The 19,128-nt window shown below is 49.2% G+C and overlaps 1 protein-coding gene across 10 annotated transcripts in view; it reads right to left on the reverse strand.

Annotated features, from left to right (window-relative positions):
• The window catches only part of DPY19L3 (dpy-19 like C-mannosyltransferase 3), a 109,712-nt gene that overhangs the window by 45,970 nt on the left and 44,614 nt on the right, over positions 1-19,128 (reverse strand). For all 10 annotated transcript variants that reach the window (XR_003857695.1, XM_029608422.1, XM_029608425.1 and 7 more), the window contains 4 exons: positions 17,341-17,442; positions 12,451-12,524; positions 10,763-10,921; positions 2,752-2,874 (listed from right to left, as the gene is read on the reverse strand). Coding sequence is in view for 9 of the 10 variants with exons in the window: in XM_029608422.1 (XP_029464282.1) it covers positions 2,752-2,874; positions 10,763-10,921; positions 12,451-12,524; positions 17,341-17,442 (458 nt within the window). In the remaining variant the exon portion in view is untranslated. The remainder of the gene's footprint in view (positions 1-2,751; positions 2,875-10,762; positions 10,922-12,450; positions 12,525-17,340; positions 17,443-19,128) is intronic.

A 19,128-nucleotide genomic window follows, 5' to 3' on the forward strand; every position in this document is an offset into this window, starting at 1 on the left:
CCTGTCTAGTACCGCTGTGAAGGAGAAACAGGCGATTCGACTTCCGCAAAGGCTCAGTAACCTCCAGATACCTGACAATATGTCTCTTGACATCCGAGGGTCGCAACAGACGATACTCCTCTGCATCTTTCTCTGTCCAGAGACAGCAGGGAGATGGACTGATTCAAGTGAAACTCAGTGACCACCTTCAGTAAAAAGGAAGGAACAGTACACAGCTGGACAGCCCCTGGAGTCTCCTTGAGGAATGGCTCCCGGCAAAACAAGGCCTGCGGTTCAGAAACCTTACACGCAGAACAAATTGCCACAAGAAAAAAATGTTTTCAAGCCCAGTAACTGCAAGGGCAGGGTACACAGCGGACTAAATGTAGGGCCCACTAAGAAATGCAATACCAAATTAAGACTCCATAAGGACATCAGAAACCGCAAAGGAGGACAAGGATGTTTCACTCCTTTCAGGAAACGGGCCACATCAGGATGAGCCGACAAGGAACCTCTATTCACCTGACCCCTGAAATAGCCAAAAGCTGCTACTTGTACCTTTAAGGAATCGAGGGCCAAGCCTTTATTCAAGCCATCTTGCAAAATTCCAAAATGAATGGGTTTTTGGCCGAACAAGGAAGAGCACCTTGATCTTCACACCAGGCCTCAAACACTCGCCAAACCCGCACATAGGCCAAGAGCGTGAATAACTTTCTAGCTCTTAGCAAGGTGGAAAACACTGCCGCCGAGTATCCACGTTTCAGCAAGCGAGCCCTTTCAAGGTCAGGTAGTTCATCTCTATGAAAGAACCGTCACATAGTCTTATATGGTTCTAGTCCAGGAAGAATTTCACCATCCACAAAAAAAGAGTCAGGATCGGCGTCATCGACCGTGCCATCCGGAACTCTATCGGACAGTCCCGCTGCCACTCTAGGAGTAGTCCCGGTGCTTAAGAGCAGGTCCAGCCAAGGTTCCTACTTGTGACTGCCCTGGGAACATTAGACAGGGCTGAGAACTGTGCCTGGATTGCAAACCCTGGAAAATTCTACCAGGAGGTACCTGAGGTGCAGTCACTGTGCCACCATCCCCTGCTGAGGAACCAGTTAAGGGATTTCCAAAATCAGGCACCCACCTGAATCATCTTTACCCAGACCTACACCCGGCTGGGAAGAACCAGGCTTAGTGAATCAGCAGAAGAAATCTCCCTGAGCCTCCAAACAGCGCTGGCACAAGTCAGCGGGCACTCCTCGCTGAGATGACTGAATATGATAAGCACCTTCTCTTTATACTGCATAGGTTTCTTAGATATAGGCGCTATTAGGCCGGCAGCATGCAGATCGGCGACTGGAGGTGTGCATCTAGCTTTTTTTTTTTTTTTTTTAAAGACATCCAAAAATTCTAGGAATCCACCTTAGGCGTCCAAAAATTAGGCATCTCACACCTAGGAGTCCCAATGCCTAGGTGTCCAAGACTTAGGCGTCCCTAGGATAGGTGCCATAAAAAAAAAAAAACAAGCGCACAGCAACGCTCGACTTATGCACACAGGTAAGCGGACGGCCACTTAAGGTGCCGTTTAAATTGGACGCACAGACTACTAAACCTGCCTAAGCGTCCAAAAACAGGACGCACAACTTGGATGCATAGCTAGACACATACACCAAAGCGACAATCCTGTAGAGGGCAGCCTAAAGAAAGCATGTGAAATGCTGTTGAGGCCTACCACATGTTGTGCGGTGAAAAAGCCTCAGAGTGGGGCTTAGCCTACAGAGGCTACTCAACCCGCCAGGCTGTCCAGGTCTCTCGACCTTCCACAGAGCGAGATGAATGTCAGAATGGTGCGCCGAGCATGGAGACCAGGGGATAGGAGGAAGCCCTACACAAAAAACCCTTCTTCTCTGTATTTTTAATCTTACCTGAGCTTAGCCTTACCTGGCTGAGTACAGAGATGGTTTCCGGCTGCAGGGGGAGAGGGCACATGCTGTCATCGCTGCACTCGGCTTCCTGCACCTGCTTCCTTTCAGCTGTTTAAACAGCTGAGTTCACGCCAGCTGAAAACCAGCCACCAGACCAAGGTACACCTCTGAGGGACCATGGAAATCACCTCAGGAATTCTCATCTAGGGGAAGGACCATTTGCTGTTGCTGCAGGAGAGCGGGTCAAATTCATTTTCCTTATTTCTCCTTTTCAAATCAAAGCAATCCCCAGTGGGGAGACGCACGTCCACCATCTGTTGGAAACGGAGAATACTGGCAGGCTGATGTCACTACAGAAGTATATATACTGTGATGTCAATTTGTTCTGTCTCCATCTGCTGGTAGAGGTGCATAACCCACCTGTTCTGGATTCATCTGACTGGATGCTAAGAAACTGGTAATTTCCTCAACATGTGCATGTTATAAAATTGGCCTCTTTTACTTTTGTACATAAATTATATGCACACATACATTTAAAATAGGTGGATAAAGTACACATGTGGAATGCATTGAAATAAACGTTTTCAATACATTGTATACCTTTGTGTGTTGCCTACATATGTGCATGCTGTGTAGCAATCGTATGGATGTTATAATATATATGTATGTGAAATGCACCTGTTATAAAATGCTATAGAAGAATTGTGCATGCTCATGTACACGCATATATGGGCGTGCACATGTTTCAAAGTTATCCTGCCTGGTTCCACTGGTTTGCGGTTTTTGGCCTCTCTTGTGCTGGGACTTGGATACCTCAAAAGACTACAATGGCTAAGAGAACGGGAATGAAATCATATACCTCATCGTACTTAATGCCAGGCATCCAAAGAGGACAGTGTGCATTAAATTGTAGGCTGTTTCCGGCTTGAGTGAAATGTGGCCTCTTCCTTTTTTATCCATCGGTGGAATACTTGCTGAGCAACTAAATAAAAAGGAAAATAAAAGCTGCTGCTAAGTAATGATCAGGGATATGCTAAGGCATAAAAAAAAAATAAATCAGAAAATGCGCAGTTTCACCGTTTCCAACACTGCCAGGAGCGGGGCTTCCCAAACCTGTCCTGGGGACCCCACAAGCCAGTCGGGTTTTCAGGATACCCACAATGAATATGAATATGCTGAGTCTCCATGGTATGCAAATGTATCTCATGCATATTCATTGTGGATATCCTGAAAACCCGACTGGCTTGTGGGGTCCCCAGGACAGGGTTGGGAAGCCCTGGCCTAGAGGCTTTTGGGCCAAAGGCCACGCCCTTAGCAATAACGAATGCAACACTACTCTACCATAACATGAAATACCTCTTGCTAGTATTAAGGAGTTAATTATACTTAGGGACCTTCGTTTTCAGTTTTTATTTTATTTTTCCTGGGAATTTTAATGTTATAGCAAAAAAAAATGATCAGAAGTAAAATGACTTTTCTGCTGAATTTTCTCCTGTTTGTTATAACAAAGCCATTATTTTCACAGATTATTTTGTTATAGCTTTGAAATACAATAAAAACTGAAAACGAAGGTCCCTATTTGTACTTTACTTATCACATTTCTGCTTTTAATGGGTAAATGACTGACATATTCTACTTTTACATACATAACTCCTTTGAAAATTATCTCTGCGCATACACTAAATATATGGTAACAAACATGAAAAGGAGACAGGATTGTCTGAAGGAAGTGGAGGAGGGAGTAGCTGGGATTCTGTCCTGGGAAATCAGGACAAGTTCCCCTGGGACAGCATCCCAGGTACTCCGGAAAAATAGATAAATGTGCTTCCCTCCCCAAGATTGTCACATTCACCTACAAAACTGTTCACTTATTAACATCAAAGGGAGCAATCTTCAAAGCACAAAAACTGGTACTTCTGATTTTAAGACGCATGCGTGTAAGTCACACCCTTCGAAAAGGAGACGTAACTTTACGCCAGCAAATGTCTGCACGGGCTCAGCCAACCACCTGAGGATTTTTCAAAGTGAACTGAAGCCCACAAGTTCAGTTTCAAAATGTAGGACTTTACTGCTAAGCATGCTCTTTGAACATCCCCCTCTTACATTTCCCAAGGAAACGCCTTAGGAGTTTTTTTGTGCCAAGCAGGTGATAAGCAAGTGCGAGATATACTCTCCACTTTAGAAGGACATTTTAAGATGACTGAATTATGAACAGAGACTAAAGGTGCGCAAATGGACAGAAGCCAGAATCGAAGCCTTGATGGACTGGCGCAACGGTTCTCAAGTTTCCCAAGCTGTGCCAATTCATTCCCTTTTTGGGTCACTAACTACAGTGACGTGCAGTTGGCATGCTTCCCTACTGTTTTATTCAGCTATCAAGCCTCTTCTGGAATCTATCAATGGTTAGTGATTATTTTTTTTTTTTTGGTTGTGATATTTTAATTGATTTATTGTATATCGATTATTTCCTTGTAAACCGCTCTGAGCAGATTTCTGCATGTGCGGTATAGAAAAGTTGTGAAATAAACAAAAGGAAAATTAGTTTCTTACCTGATAATTTTCGTTCCTGTAGTACCAAGGATCAGTCCAGGACACCTGGGTTGTGACTCCGCACCAGTAGATGGAGACAGACTAAAACTTGTGGGCAGAGCCATATATGCCCCTGTGCCAGTCACAGCCCCTCAGTCATACGTAATGTCAAAGTAGAAAATCCATAAAACAACCAGAGCTAACCATACAAACATGTAAGTAAACGAAAACAACTCCAACACCCCTACAGGGACCAGACTCCCCAACCGGGAGAGCGAATAAACAAGGGGCAGAGTACTGAAAACCACAATGAGCGGACTCTCCGTTACGATAGCGCAGCACTGCGGGCGGGATCCTGGACTGATCCTTGGTACTACAGGAACGAAAATTATCAGGTAAGAAACTAATTTTCCTTTCCCTGTACGTACCAGGATCAGTCCAGGACACCTGGGATGTACCAGAGCCAACTTACCGAGGGTGGGAAGCAGAGAGTCCCGCTCAGAGTACCCTCACTCCAAATACCCTGGATCAGTAGCCTGAACATCCAACCAGTAGTGTCTAAGGAAGGAGTGGAACGACTCCTAGGCAGCCGCCCTGCAAAGCTCCTGAGGCGACACCCGAGAAGATTCCGCCCAAGACACCTGAGAAGATTCCGCCCAATACACAGTGTGGGAACGTGTCGAGCGAGCTCTGAGACCCACGGGAACGGCTGGCCCAGTACCACGTACGCTGAGCCAATGGTCTCCTTGAGCCAGCGGACGATCATCGCGCGGGACCCTGCGGCACTTTGGCTTCCCCCCGGGGAGAGCCTGCAGCTCCTAAACACACCGTGCCGAAGCTATCTCCACCAGGAATACAGTCTTCATCGTGAGCTATCTCCACCAGGAATACGGTCCTCCCCATGAGATCAGCCAAAGATGACCGCTCCAAGGGCTCAAACGGCGCCGAGCATAAGGAAGAGAGAACCCGAGAAAACTCCGGGACGGACAGGGATGACGCAATGGAGGACGGAGATGCTTCGCTTCCCGAAGAAACCGGGAAAACCCCCGGTGCAGGGCCAGGGAAACCCCCGGAGCCATACCTCGCAAGCAACCAAGCGCAGCAACCTGTACTCGTCGGGAACTGCACGCCAGTCCTGTGACACGAGCAGCCTGGAGAAAAGCGAGGATAGTGGAGACGGAATCTGACGTGGGAACCACCCCACGCTTCACGCCCCAGTCTTCAAAAAACACCCAGACTGGGACATACGCCAAGACGTAGACCGCTTCCAGGACCGCCACAGCGTGGCTACCACCGCATCCGCGTAACCTCCGCGTAACCCTTCCTTTACAAGGGAGCCTTCTCGCAAACCATGCCGCGAGCCAAAAGGGATCCGCATCCTCCAAACAGGATCCGCATCCTCCAACCAGACGGGGCCCGGAAGTGCAGCTCTATGCGTCGGAGGATCTTGCCTGTCATCGGCCACGGCGGAACCACGGACCGCAACCCGACTGGCGGCCAGGGAGGAGCCAAAGCGTCGACGCCTTCGGTCTCCCGCTCTCAGCGTCGGCTGCAAAAGTATGGGGCCTCTGCAATGTGCCACGTGGGCCTCCGATCCATGTGGGGAATTCCCCACGTCCGGCCGATGAGCATGAAGGCGTCCTCCGCCAGGTCCCATCCTCCGGTATCCAGGTGATGACGACGGAGAAAACCGCCTGGACATTGTCGACTCCGGCAATGGGAGACGCTGCGATGTAGCTGAGATGACGTTCCGTCCAGCCTATCAACAACTGCGCCTCCTCCGCTATTAGTGGACTCCTTGTCCCGCCTTGGCGAGTGATGTAGGCTACGGTGGTCGCCGTGTCTGACAATATTCGCACTGCCTTTTCCCCATAACAACGGCAGGAAGGACTGCAGCGCTAGGCGAGCCGCTCTGGTCTCTAGCTGACCGATGGACCACTGCGCTTAAGTCGAGGACCACCGGCCCCGCACAGACTGGTGGCCCTGCACCGACTTGCCTAGGCAAACCGCTCCCCATCCGGAGAGGCTGGCGTCCGAGGTCCCTACCGTCCAGACGGGAACTAACAGGGATCCCACCGCAAGTCAGGCGATCCGACACTAGCCACCATTGTAGGCTGTCCCTCGCCTGGTGGAATTCCTCCGATACTGGCTCCCAACGGGATAGCACAGAGGATTGAAAAGGACGTAGATGATCGAACGCCCAGAGGAGCAATGCGAGCGTTGACGCCATAGATCCCAGAACCATCAGGGAATCGCAAATCAGCGGTAGCTGAAGAGACCATAACCGTTGGACTTGAGACAGCAGCTAGCGCGCGTGCCCCCTGACGGGAACCCCCCGGCCCCTTTTCGTGCCGAAGCCGGCTCTCTGGATGGGAACGAGAAACTCATGCAGAAGTTGACGACCCAGCCCAGGGACTGCAGCAGCTAGAGGACCCTGTCCACGGCTATCCGACACCGGCTTTCAGACTTGGCCCGGACCAACCAGTCATCCAGCGGAACTGATAAAGTCTCCCCAGGATGCAAACCTGAGAAACTGTTGAAAGATGGCTGGATAGCCACGTGGAGGTACGCGTCCGGGAGAACTAGCGAGGCCAGGTATTCGCCGGGCCGCACCGAGGCAATTTACTGAGCGAAAGATCTCCATTTTGAAGGGTGAGACGCGAAAGCACCTGTTCACCGCTTTCAGCTTCCAAAACTGTCTGGACGTGCCGTCTTACTGTGGAACGATGAAGCCAATCGAGTAACGGACCGTGCCCTGCTGCCGGACCAGAATAGGTGAAATGGCTCCCAGTCTTTCCAGGCGCCCGAGGGTCCCTAGCACGGCCGCCCTGTACTCTGGATGTTTGCAGAGCGACACCAGGAACCTGTCCGATGGGATTCGCACAACATCTAAGCATAACCGTGTCTTATCACGGCGCGGACCCAGAGATCCGACTTGACCTTGACCCATTCCTCGAAAGTAACCTCGCCCCGACGATGGAAAATACGGCCTGGGGTGGAGGCGAGGAATGGGTCAACCTCATCTCAGTGCGAGGCCTTGGACCCCGCACCCGACGGGTGCGGGGTCCAAGGCCTCGCACTGAGATGAGGTTGACCCCCTGTCTTCCGGATCTTTGCCCACAAAAGAACTACGACCACTGGACGACCGGTATGGGGAACCCGAAATCTCTGAGGACGCGACTCCCTGCTTCCACGAACAACAGGGCCTACTGGAAACGGCGGACCGGAACCTAGACCTGTCCGCAGGCAATTTAAAAACCCTGTTCTCCCCCAGGAAAGCAGCAAATCATCCAATTCCTTACCGAACACCAGCTTTCCCTGAAACAGAAGCGAGCCAAGGTGAGCCGTGGAGGAGCCATCCGCCGCCCAGATATGAAGCCAAAAGAGACGACGCGCGGAGACAGCCACGACCAAGGACCTCGCAGAAGTCTGCAGGAGATCGTGGAGCGCATCTGCTCCATCTGCTCTCGCCGCGTCTAAGCGGTCCTCCTGTGAGGCTTCCTCTTCAGAAAACCCGCATTTGCCTGGCGGACCAGAATCAGACGCGAACTGGCTTTCATAGCAAAGTTAGTACAAATGGCGGCCCGGACTCCTAGAGCCGATACCTCAAAGATCTTCTGGAGTTGTACTTCCAGCTTCCGGTCCTGTATATTGCTGAGGGCCGTGGCTCCTGTGACAGGGATCGTCGACCGTATGGTGACCACCGAAACCGCAGCGTCCACCTTCGGGATCCTTAACAGCTGCAACGCCTCCTCCGCCAGAGGAGAAAGCGTGTCCATGGCCTTGGTCCCCTTCAGGCCTAACTCCGGTGTATTCCATTCCATAAACAGGATATCCGGTGATGAAAAACGGCAGGGCCAGAGACCTAAAAGTGCCGGGCAACCCCCGGCGGAGCCTCGATCCCCAGCTCCCTGAGGATCGCTGGGATAAGCGTGGCCAGTTCCTCGCTGTGGAAGAGGCGGACCCCTTTAGGATCAGCGCCTTCCACGGCTTGCACCACTTTGCCCACTCCGGGCGGGGTGGAAGCGCCCCCTGGCATCTCCTCGGTCCCCCGCGGGGACTCCTCGTGGGAATCCACGTCATTAGAGGCGGAAGATCCACTATCCGTGTCCTGTGGGGCACCTCGCGGAACCCCCCTCGGGGATCGTCGCTCCTTGGAGGAATCACGTGGGAGGCCCAAAAGCCCCTGGACATTCTGCTGCTGAAGACACTGAACCACCTGTGAGCCCCCGAACCGACCTCCGACCCATACCTACGGCCCTGCGTAAGGACCGTGCGCAGCAACAACGCGAAGTCATCAGAAAGAAAAAAAAAGAACCGGAGGCCGAAAATCCTCACTGGAACTAAACCTCCCCAGGGGGCGCTGCCGGGAAGCGCGGAGGGCAAGGCGCCATCTTCCACCTGCACCCGCGTGATTTAGAGGGCCGAATTCAATATGGCCGACAGGGGCGCTGCCCCACCCTTCCCGGAGGTGTTCCCCCCCCGCCGGAACCGGTCGCGGGGAAAGCGGGGGGCAAGGCGCCAACTTCCACCGGGACCCACGCGAGTTCGCGGGCCGAAATCAAGATGGCCGACACTCCGAGTCCCCCCCCCCGCCGGAATCGGTGGCAGGGAAAACGGGGTGGGGGGGGCAAGGCGCCCGCCGGAAACGGGCGCGGGGAAAAACGGGGGGGAGAGAGAGGAGGGGGGCAAGGCGCCATCTTCCACCGGCAGCCGTGCCAGTTCACGGGCCGAAGCAAGATGGCCGACACTCCCGCGCGAATCGGGAAGAGCTCCTCTGGCCCCCCCCCCCCCCCCGATGCTGCTGCAAACGCGGCGGCGCACGAATCTCCCGAAGGCGAACCCCCCGACGCGGCCCGGACGGTCCTTCGCCCCCCCGGACCACAGGATGAGCAAAGCCCTCCCACGGGAGGCGCGCGCGCGCCGAGCCGCCTGCACGGCAGGCCGACCCGCGCGTCATGAGGATCAATCGCAGGAAGAAACAAACGGCAGGGAACCAAAAAACAAATTTAAACCATGCCCCCCCCCCCCGGCAAGCGGCCCCCCTCCCGTGAAACGAGACGGAGCCGCGAGGAATAGAGGGCCGGCAGGCAGAAAACCAAGAGCCACAAGGAACAGAAAAACCCACAGGCAGAAAACCACAAACCTTTTTTTTTTTTTTTTTTACTTGCCGTTGTCCACAGTCCTGAAGCCCTGTTCCAGCGGGGGTGAGTGAACTGGGCTCCCCGGTGTCACCCCCGACGCTGCCACTAGACCAGCCGGGTCCTCGACCCTGGCAGCGGCCTCAACCGGGGGAGGGTAGTCCCCTCAGGACCTCTCAACCCCCCTGGGAGGCAGAGCACCCGGGACTCAAGAATTAAAAACAAAACCCAATTTGGAATAAACACAACTAGGCCTAACCAAAAACTAGCCCAAAATCAAAACCTGACCAACAACCAGAAACAAGCAGGCCAGGCAGGGCTGTGACTGGACCTGCACCATCTACTGGAGACAGAGTAAGACTGAGGGGCTGTGACTGGCACAGGGGCATATATGGCTCTGCCCACAAGTTTTAGTCTGTCTCCATCTACTGGTGCGGAGTCACAACCCAGGTGTCCTGGACTGATCCTGGTACGTACAGGGAAATACATTTATTTTACTTTGTATTCTTGGAACATGTGCTGCTACAGTGCAGGATGTCTTTCAATATTCTTCATCTACTACTATTTATTTCTATAGCGCTACTAAATGTATGCAGAGTTCTACAGATGCATGGTCACTGCTCCATGGAGCTTACAATCTAGTGAAGATACACACATATACAACAAATATATATATTTATTACATTTAATGATTTTTAGATGCACACTGGATTTTATACATCGCATACGAATTTACTGTCAATTTTATGATTTTAGGTTGTTGTTTTTAACATTTTTTTAAATCTTGATTTTATTGCACTATGGTTTTATGATTATATACTGCTTTGATAAGTATCTTTTGAAAATTAATTTATGATTTAATAAATTAAATTAAGGTCTAAGCAATGGATCCATTTTATTTTGCACTCTTTCATGTATATTTGGCACTATATGAGGGTCTCTCACTACAAGCCCCGGAGAGCTGAACGTAGCTTCTGTGGCCCGGACTATTCTAGAAATCTGAGAAGTGCACACAGAGCACCAAGCCTCAGGGTGCTTGGTGTCTGAATCTGCAAGCCCATGTTGTAGGCCCACCGGTGTCCCGGTAATATTTGGGAAAGCGAAGTCTGGCCACCAGGCATGCACCTGTGACTAGAACAGCTCAGCTGCCAGTCTCATCACGTCTTTCCACCAGCAAAGAAAGTCATCAACATACCGTACCCGAGATTCTGAAAAGCAACCACCACGGCAGCTATCACCACGATGAAGAGAACGCCCAGGTAGGCACAAAAAAGCAGCGTCTCGGAGAGTCTTTCCAAAGTGTTAAGTGGCAGCAGACCAAAAGCTTCTTCACACAGATACAGATTTGCATCAAAATCTCTAAAAGGGGAAAAAAAGAAAATCTGTGGTTTCTATACTGCTTTACTAATGGCCCAGAAAAAGGGTCAGTGCACATGCTGCTTACTTAGGGGGCAGATTTTCAAAGGGGTAGGCGCATAACCCACGAAAAGCTGCCCCTTCCACCCCCTATGCGCGCCGAGCCCATGTTGCATAGGCTCGGCGGCGCGTGCAAGCCCTGGGACGCGCGTAAGTCCTGGGGCTTTCCTGGGGGGGCGTGGCTGAGGCATCCGAAACTGCTCCCGGGCCGGGGAATCACGCGCTGGCACCTGGCCGGCGCACGAGAGTTACGCCTGCCTAAGGCAGGCGTAACTTTTATAATAAAGGTTGGGGGTTTTTTAGGTTGGTGAAGGGAGGGGAAGGTGGGGGAGGTGGAAGGAAAGTTCCCTCCGAGGCCGCTCCGATTTCGGAGCGGCCTCGGAGGGAATGGGCAGCGCGCGCAGGGCTTGGCGTGCGCAAGTTGCACAAATGTACACCCCCTTACGCGCGCCGACCCCGGATTTTAGAAGATACTCCAGCGGCTACGCGCGTATCTATTAAAATCCGGTGCGCAAACAAAAGTACGCGCTCGCATATTATTTTAAAATCTGCCCCTTAATATCATGGACATATTCATGAAAGGCTCCTGTCAGCCAAATTCTCGAGACGTTTAAACTGCCAATAATTGCTCAGTATTTGGACTGGGACTTGCTTTTTTTTCCCCCCTTTTCTGCCATTCAGATCTTTGTGCAGTCTTTAGGTGTAACGGGAGCGATCCCCACACCTCTCCTGCCAGACTCCTACGCAACCCTCGGCAGCCATGCAAGAAGGGAGCCCTTTTCAAAAAACCACCCACCTCGGGACGAGGTCCGTGAACACTCGGAGCCTGCGCTCTTTGCACCAATTTCCAAAGCAAAAAAAAAGAATGTCCAGCGTGCAGAAGTAACTTGCGGGCGCTTGGGCCTGCTTCTTGCCGGCGAAGAATTGGGCGAGAAAGTATTTGCATAGGGTTGAACCTGCTATCTACGCTCAGACTTTTGACCTAAACAAGCCCCTGGGAATGCCTACTCTCAACACGCCCAGAAGTACATGCATCGGGGAGATGGGTAATTTTCGTACAGCCGGTTTACGTGGGCGCATTGGCATATACCCATATGAATGGCTTTCAGATCTACCCTCCAGAAAAATGTCCTCACGTCTCTTTTCCACCTCATTCAGAATCGACAGAATTGCCAAATTGTTTCACGCCACCTGAAACTGGTTATACCAGCCCTGGCTATATCAGTTTGTATTTAAGACCGATGGTCTTGCCTAATTTAGAGAAAGGCCATATGTGCTGGGGTCACAGGTAACCCCCGAGGACAAAGGTCAAACTGTTCACAGCTAACAGGAGACAGCTTGATACGAGAGCAGTATGCTGTGCAGAGAAATGCGAAATTAAGAATACGATGCAATACTGGGTTATTTATTTATTTTTTGCTGAGTTGTCTCAATAAATAAGAATTCAACCTTTGAATGTAAACGGGTCATACCTTGTTACTCCAAATCCAAATTTTGCCTTTATAAATTTAAATATATGCTCATCTGATTGAAGATGTAGGATTTTCTATTAAGAAAGAAAAGATTTCATGTAGTGAAAATGTTATCTTTGCGCAAGATATTCGAGATTATGCTGACCAGATGGCTATCGAAGTCTTAAGAGGGCACCCCCTCCCCCAACCTTCACTCCGGCCCCCCTTCCCACATCCCCTCACCCTCGGCACTTTCAAGCAAAGCTGAAGGGACCCCCCCCCACGCGTCCTCAATTTCAGCCGCAAATGGAAGTGAAAGGGAATCTTAGAAAGCGAGTCTTGATTTTGTAAATTGTTAAAATTGATTAGACTAAAATTAACAACCCCCCAAAAAGCTTTAAATACAATTGAAGACCATAGGGGGTCATTTTCAAATGGATTTACAAGCTGAAAACTGGGTTTCACACATAGAAATGCGCTCTACCTGTGTAAGGGGGCTTTTATAAAATTGCTGCAATATATTGCCATTGAATGGTCAATAGGTTTTAAGCATGCAAGCACACTGATAGAGGATAACTTTCCAACAACTGCGCGCGGCGGCATATACGGGTATTTTATAATCAATACATATCTTATATGCACGCATGCATGTTTACACCCAAAACATGAATACATGCAATGCACTGAAATCACGTTACTTTGCCCACCTATTTTTAAAATATATTTATGTGCAAATACAGAGTACAACTTACTCACATGACTTGGGATTTACATGCGTGAAGCGGCATATTATAAAATATGGGGCAGATTTTTAAAAAGTACGCTGGATTTTTATAAGATACGCGCGTAGCTGCGCGTATCTTATAAAATCCGGGGTCGGCGCGCGCAAGGGGCTGCACATTTGTGCAACCTTCGCACGCCGAGCCCAGCGTGAGCTGCCTGTTCCCTCCGAGGCCGCTCCGATTTCGGAGCGGCCTCGGAGGGAACTTTCCTTCGCCCTCCCCCTACCTAACCCACCCCCCTGGCCCTATCTAAACCCCCCCTTATCTTTGTTGGCAAAGTTACGCCTGCTTTCAGCAGGCGTAACTTTGCGCATGTCGGCTGGCAGCCCCGCGCCGTCCTCCGGTCCCGGGGGCTGGTCCGGAGGCCTCAACCACGCCCCCGGGCCGGCACCACGCCCCCGGGCCCGCCCCCTCCCTCCCCTTTTCGAAAGCCCCGGGGCTTGCGCGCCGGCGGCCTATGCAAAATAGGCGCGCTGGCGTGCGAGGGCCCTGCGCGCGTAAATCCTTCCGGATTTACGTGCGCGGGCCTTTTAAAATCCGCCCCTATATGCGCTTGAGTGAAAGTACTGGCTTAACTAATTAATCCACCTGCTTGCCCAGATTATGATGCCCTCCTGGTTCTTCAGCCTAAACTCCCCCCCCCAATTCACCCAGACCTACCTAGTCAGTACTACACAATAAACATGTTTATTATCACATATGCCAGATAATTCATAGGTAATCTGGAAATGTTCACAGGTGTCTTAGAATAGCAGCCCGTGCGCATAACTGTTGGGCGCGCCAAGGGTGTACCGCAAGGATCAGCCTTATCTCCAATTCTCTTCAATATCTATTTACTTCCTCTCTGTTATATTCTTTCAGTGCTAAATATCCAATTCAAAATTTATGCAGATGACATTCAGTTTTTGGTTCCCTATAGCAATTCTTGGTCATCTACTTTGTCTACGGTCACACTATATCTGAACACCATTAGCACTTGGCTCTCGCATAACAGGCGAAAATTAAAACCAGCTAAAACTGAATTGGTCTATGTTACATCCATTTCCGAATGTACAATAGGTCCTCCATCTCATTTTACTTTCAACAGAATTTCTATTCCAATTCGAAACCAGGCACCTAGTCTGGGAATAATAATAAACTCTGATTTATCTATGAAAAACCATATATCTGCTCTTACAAAAAAATCCTTTTTTAAACTCCATCTTTTAAAAAGATTGGGGGTAGATTTTATAAATCTACGCGCGCGCATACGTTTGTGCACCTTCTGCGCGCCGAGCCCTGCGCGCGCTGCCCGTTCCCTCAGAGGCCGCTCCGAAATCGGAGCGGCCTCTGAGGGAACTTTCCATTTACCCCCCCTGCACCTTCCCCTCCCTAACCCACCCCTCCGGCCCTATCTAAAACCCCTCCCTACCTTTATCTTAAAACGTGCGAGCCAGTGGGCTGCTAGCGCGCAATTCCCCGGCCTGGGAGCCGTTTCGGAGGCCTCGGCCATGCCATTAGCACTTGGCTCTCGCATAACAGGCGAAAATTAAAACCAGCTAAAACTGAATTGGTCTATGTTACATCCATTTCCGAATCTACAATAGGTCCTCCATCTCATTTTACTTTCAACGGAATCTCTATTCCAATTCAAAACCAGGCACCTAGTCTGGGAATAATAATAAACTCTGATTTATCTATGAAAAACCATATATCTGCTCTTACAAAAAAATCCTTTTTTAAACTCCATCTTTTAAAAAGATCGGGGTAGATTTTATAAATCTACGCGCGCGCGTATGTTTGTGCACCTTATGCGCGCCGAGCCCTGCGCGCGCTGCCCGTTCCCTCAGAGGCCGGCTCCCAGGCGATTCCCCGGCCTGGGAGCCATTTCGGAGGCCTCGGCCATGCCCCCAAAATGCCCCCGGGCCGGAAACACGCCCCTGGACACACCCCGAAACGGCGTGTCACTCCTGACACGCCCGCTAGGCAAGCCCCAGGACTTACGCTCGTCCCGGGGCTTGCGCGCGCCGCAGAGCCTATGCAAAATAGGCTCAGCGCGCGCAGGGTTTTTTTTAAAAGGTTATGGGGTAGATTTTCAAACCGCGCGAATTGCCGTACTTTTGCTGGCGCATCAGGCGCAAGCAAAAGTACGCGGGATTTTAGCAGATATGCGCGTAGCCGCACGTATCCGCTAAAATCCTGGATCGGCGTGCGCAAGGCTATCGATTCTGTATAGCCGGCGCGCGCCGAGCCGCGCAGCCTACCCCCATTCCCTCCAAGGCCGCTCCGAAATCGGAGCGGCCTTGGAGGGAATGGGGGTAGGCTGCGCGGGAATGGGGGTAGGCTGGAGGGAACTTTCTTTTGCCCTCCCCTCACCTTCCCCTACCTAACCCACCCGGCCCTGTCTAAACCCCCCCCCCTTACCTTTGTCGGGGGATTTACGCCTCCCAGAGGGAGACGTAAATCCCCGTGCGCCAGCGGGCCGCTAGCGCGCCGGGACGCAACCTGGGGGCGGGTACGGAGGGCGCGGCCACGCCCCCGGGCCCGCCCCCAAAACACTGCCTACACGCCCCCAAAACGCCACGCCGACAGGGCCCGCCCCCGACACGCCCCCTCGCCAAACCCCGGGACTTACGCGAGTCCCGGGGTCTGCGCGCGCCGGTGGGCCTATTGAACATAGGCCCACCGGCGCGCAGGGCCCTGCTCGCCTAAATCCGCCCGGATTTAGGCGGATTTAGGCGAGCAGGGCTCTGAAAATCCGCCCCTATGCGCGTACTCCTTTTAAAATCCGGCCCATTGTGTCCATTATTGTTCACTCAAGACTTCTGTACCCTTTTGCAAGCCCTGATTTTTTCAGGGTTGGACTATTGCAATGCACTTTACCTAGGATTATCGAATACTACAATTCATCCATTACAATTAGTCCAAAATTCAGCAGCTCGTGTTCTTTCTGGCTCTTCCCGCAGGAATCATATCACACCCATTCTCTACTCTATTCCCTTCATTGACTTCCAGTAAAATTTAGAATACTCTACAAAATTCTCTCCATTATTCATTCGCTTATTCACAATCCTGCTTCTACATGTCTATGCACTACGCTACGAATATGCAAACCAGTAAGACATCTGAGATCTTTATAAAAAAATCTATTAGATCTACCCTCTGCAAAAATTGCTAGATTTGATTTAACTCGTAAAAGAGCTCTCTAAGTGGTAGCCCCTTTCCTTTGGAATTCTTTACCCGATACACTCCGTCTCATAACACACAAACAAGAGTTTAAGAAAGCATTAAAAACCCATTTATTTCAACAAGCATTTCAACATCTAACGAGACAATAAGTCCTGTACCCTTACTGATCCATTTTTTCCATTTATATTGTCTGTCTTCCATCCTGTCTTCCCTCCTTCCTCCCCTCCTTCCCTTTGGTTTACCTTAATTCCTTTATGATTGCGGTTTTATAATGGCACTTATGTTAAAGTCTCTTTATAGTTTATAATTGTTGTTACTTTTGTTGATTTGTTATTTTTAGATTTATTATTTTAATTGTTTTATAAATTATGTTTGTTTTAGTTGTGAACTCTTTTGATCAAATATTGTTTTTGTAAAAGCGGTATACAAATAATTTTTAAATAAATAAAATAAGGGAAACTTCAGACCACCCCTTTTTAAACATGTATTTTCACTTTCGCACACACATACATATATATATATATATATATATATATAAATATATGTATATGTGTGTGCGAAAGTGAAAATACATGCATATTTTGGACATTTGGAAAATACAGAATATGAGTAGTGTCTACTTATACACGTATATGCTAATTTTTATGCGATTAACATTTTGAACATTCACCTTTAAGCATGTTAATGGGCTTTTAAAAATTGCTATGATATATGCTATTTTTACAAGGGTAAATCCTTTTGAAAACTACCCCCTTTGTGTCATGTTTCTTCAGCACGAATCTTTTGTGAAAAAGCAGTTATGGAAGGAAAGAAATAAAAAAATAGTTAACTAGGGGAAGATGCTACTGTTTTCTTAGTAAATTATATTTTCAAATGCCATGTCTAAGCCTGCCAACACATCTTCAAATCAAATTCAAATCAAACTGCTAATAAAATAAGCTGCTGCACTGATGGTACCCACCTTAACAGAGCCATTTATAATGAATGTCAAACTCATCACCAAAAGTACATGCAGGAACAGTTTCCCAAGCCTGCTGAGGAGGCCTCCTCGTTTCAGATGTTTCTGGAAATGGAAAGGGATTATTTCACTCAGACAACGGGATAGCGTAGCAACATTTTATTAATTCTGATGCAGTTGCCAGGCTGGTACCCCCATACCCTGATATGAGTAGCAGGCACTGAGGCACAGAACTCCAGGATGCAGTATGACCTCTACTCTCTCATCACCTAGGCTAGAGACTGGAGGCACTATCCATACTCTGGGATGCAGCGAGACGGCCTCAAGAGCCAAAGTGATTACTGAGCAATTAAACGGAAACCCTGAAAGACTCCAGACCACACTTTCCCCTCTATAGATAGGATAGTATAATGCACTGTCTCTCAGCCAGCTTTTCAGGATATGCACAATCAGTACGCATGAGGCAGATCTGCATCAAAGTCTCTCTCGTGCATACTAACTGCAGGTATCCTTGAAAACCCAACTGGCTGGAAGGTGCTCAAGGACCGGCTTGAGAAACACCATTTCGTTTAGTTTACTGATTTAATGACTCGCCATTTCTTACAAGAGTAAAGCAAAGCCATGCACGATGTTTAGCCTGCTGACTCTGTGATTCGATATAAAACAGCTACTCGGGTTGCTGAATTTCCATTTTTGAAAGTGGTGCAAAACGTGTTCAGATCCCAGTCCCTGTGGACTAGAAAAGCAGTTAAAAATATGTTTTAATAAGGAAGGTCATTTTCAAACAGCCTGGAACATGGTAACGTCTGTGTGTACATCTTACATGTAGGTTTTACTTACTTATTTATCGAGTTTTATACACCGTTGTTTGGTTTTGCCATCACAACGGTTTACAATTTTCGACGGGCTAGATATTTTCAAAGCAAATTTATGTGCATAAGTTGGCTTTGTAAATACTCTGGTAACCGGCTGAGTACGCACACACGTCTCCTCACGTAAAGTTACAACTCCTCCTTAGAGGGCGTAACAACACACACCGGAGTGAATGTTCAAAGGAGTTACACGCGCATAGAGCAGTACCATTTCTTTGCGGAAATCCTTTTGAAAATTAGCTCCATACATGTTTTAAAGCAGAAAAGCGTGTGGGTAAATCCCAACTCCATAACCGGGACTTCCTCTCTGCAGTCTGCAGAAAAGGAGGCACATATTTTTCTCCACATTTGGTGGGAATAGCCTTCGTTACTGAATTTCTGGGAATGGGTGCTGGGGTTAGTTAAGGAAATAACAATTTCTATCAGGAGATCACAATACCCATTGGTCCTGAGTCCATCTGGCTACCCGCTAGGAAAACCTTATTGAAATCGGATTGAATTCTCAGGTACACATCCCTGTACTCTGATTTTGTATTTACCTTTTATTGGGATGTTTTCTGTGGGGGATATTGATGAAAATGGACGATGGCAGCTCTGGTATACTAGAATGCAGGGATGTTATTACATTTGAATATTTAATTTCTGGTCTTGTTTAGTAAGTCTTTGACAATAAAATTTGAATTATTAAAAAAAAAAAAAAAGGAGAGGAAAAACAGATAAAGGCTATGAGCCTGGTATACTAAGCATTTTAACTAGATACAAAAGGGGAAGTTGTGCAACACTGCATTTAAAGTTAGCCAGCAAGTACACTAATTTTCAAAGTGGACTGACCTACATAAATCCATTTGGAAAATTATCCCACCAATTCCACCAACACAAATTGCACCTGTTAAAACATTCGCAAAATTTAAAATGTGAA

The sequence above is a fragment of the Rhinatrema bivittatum genome, chromosome 7, assembly GCF_901001135.1.
Source record: "Rhinatrema bivittatum chromosome 7, aRhiBiv1.1, whole genome shotgun sequence".
In the NCBI taxonomy this organism is placed as follows: domain Eukaryota; kingdom Metazoa; phylum Chordata; class Amphibia; order Gymnophiona; family Rhinatrematidae; genus Rhinatrema; species Rhinatrema bivittatum.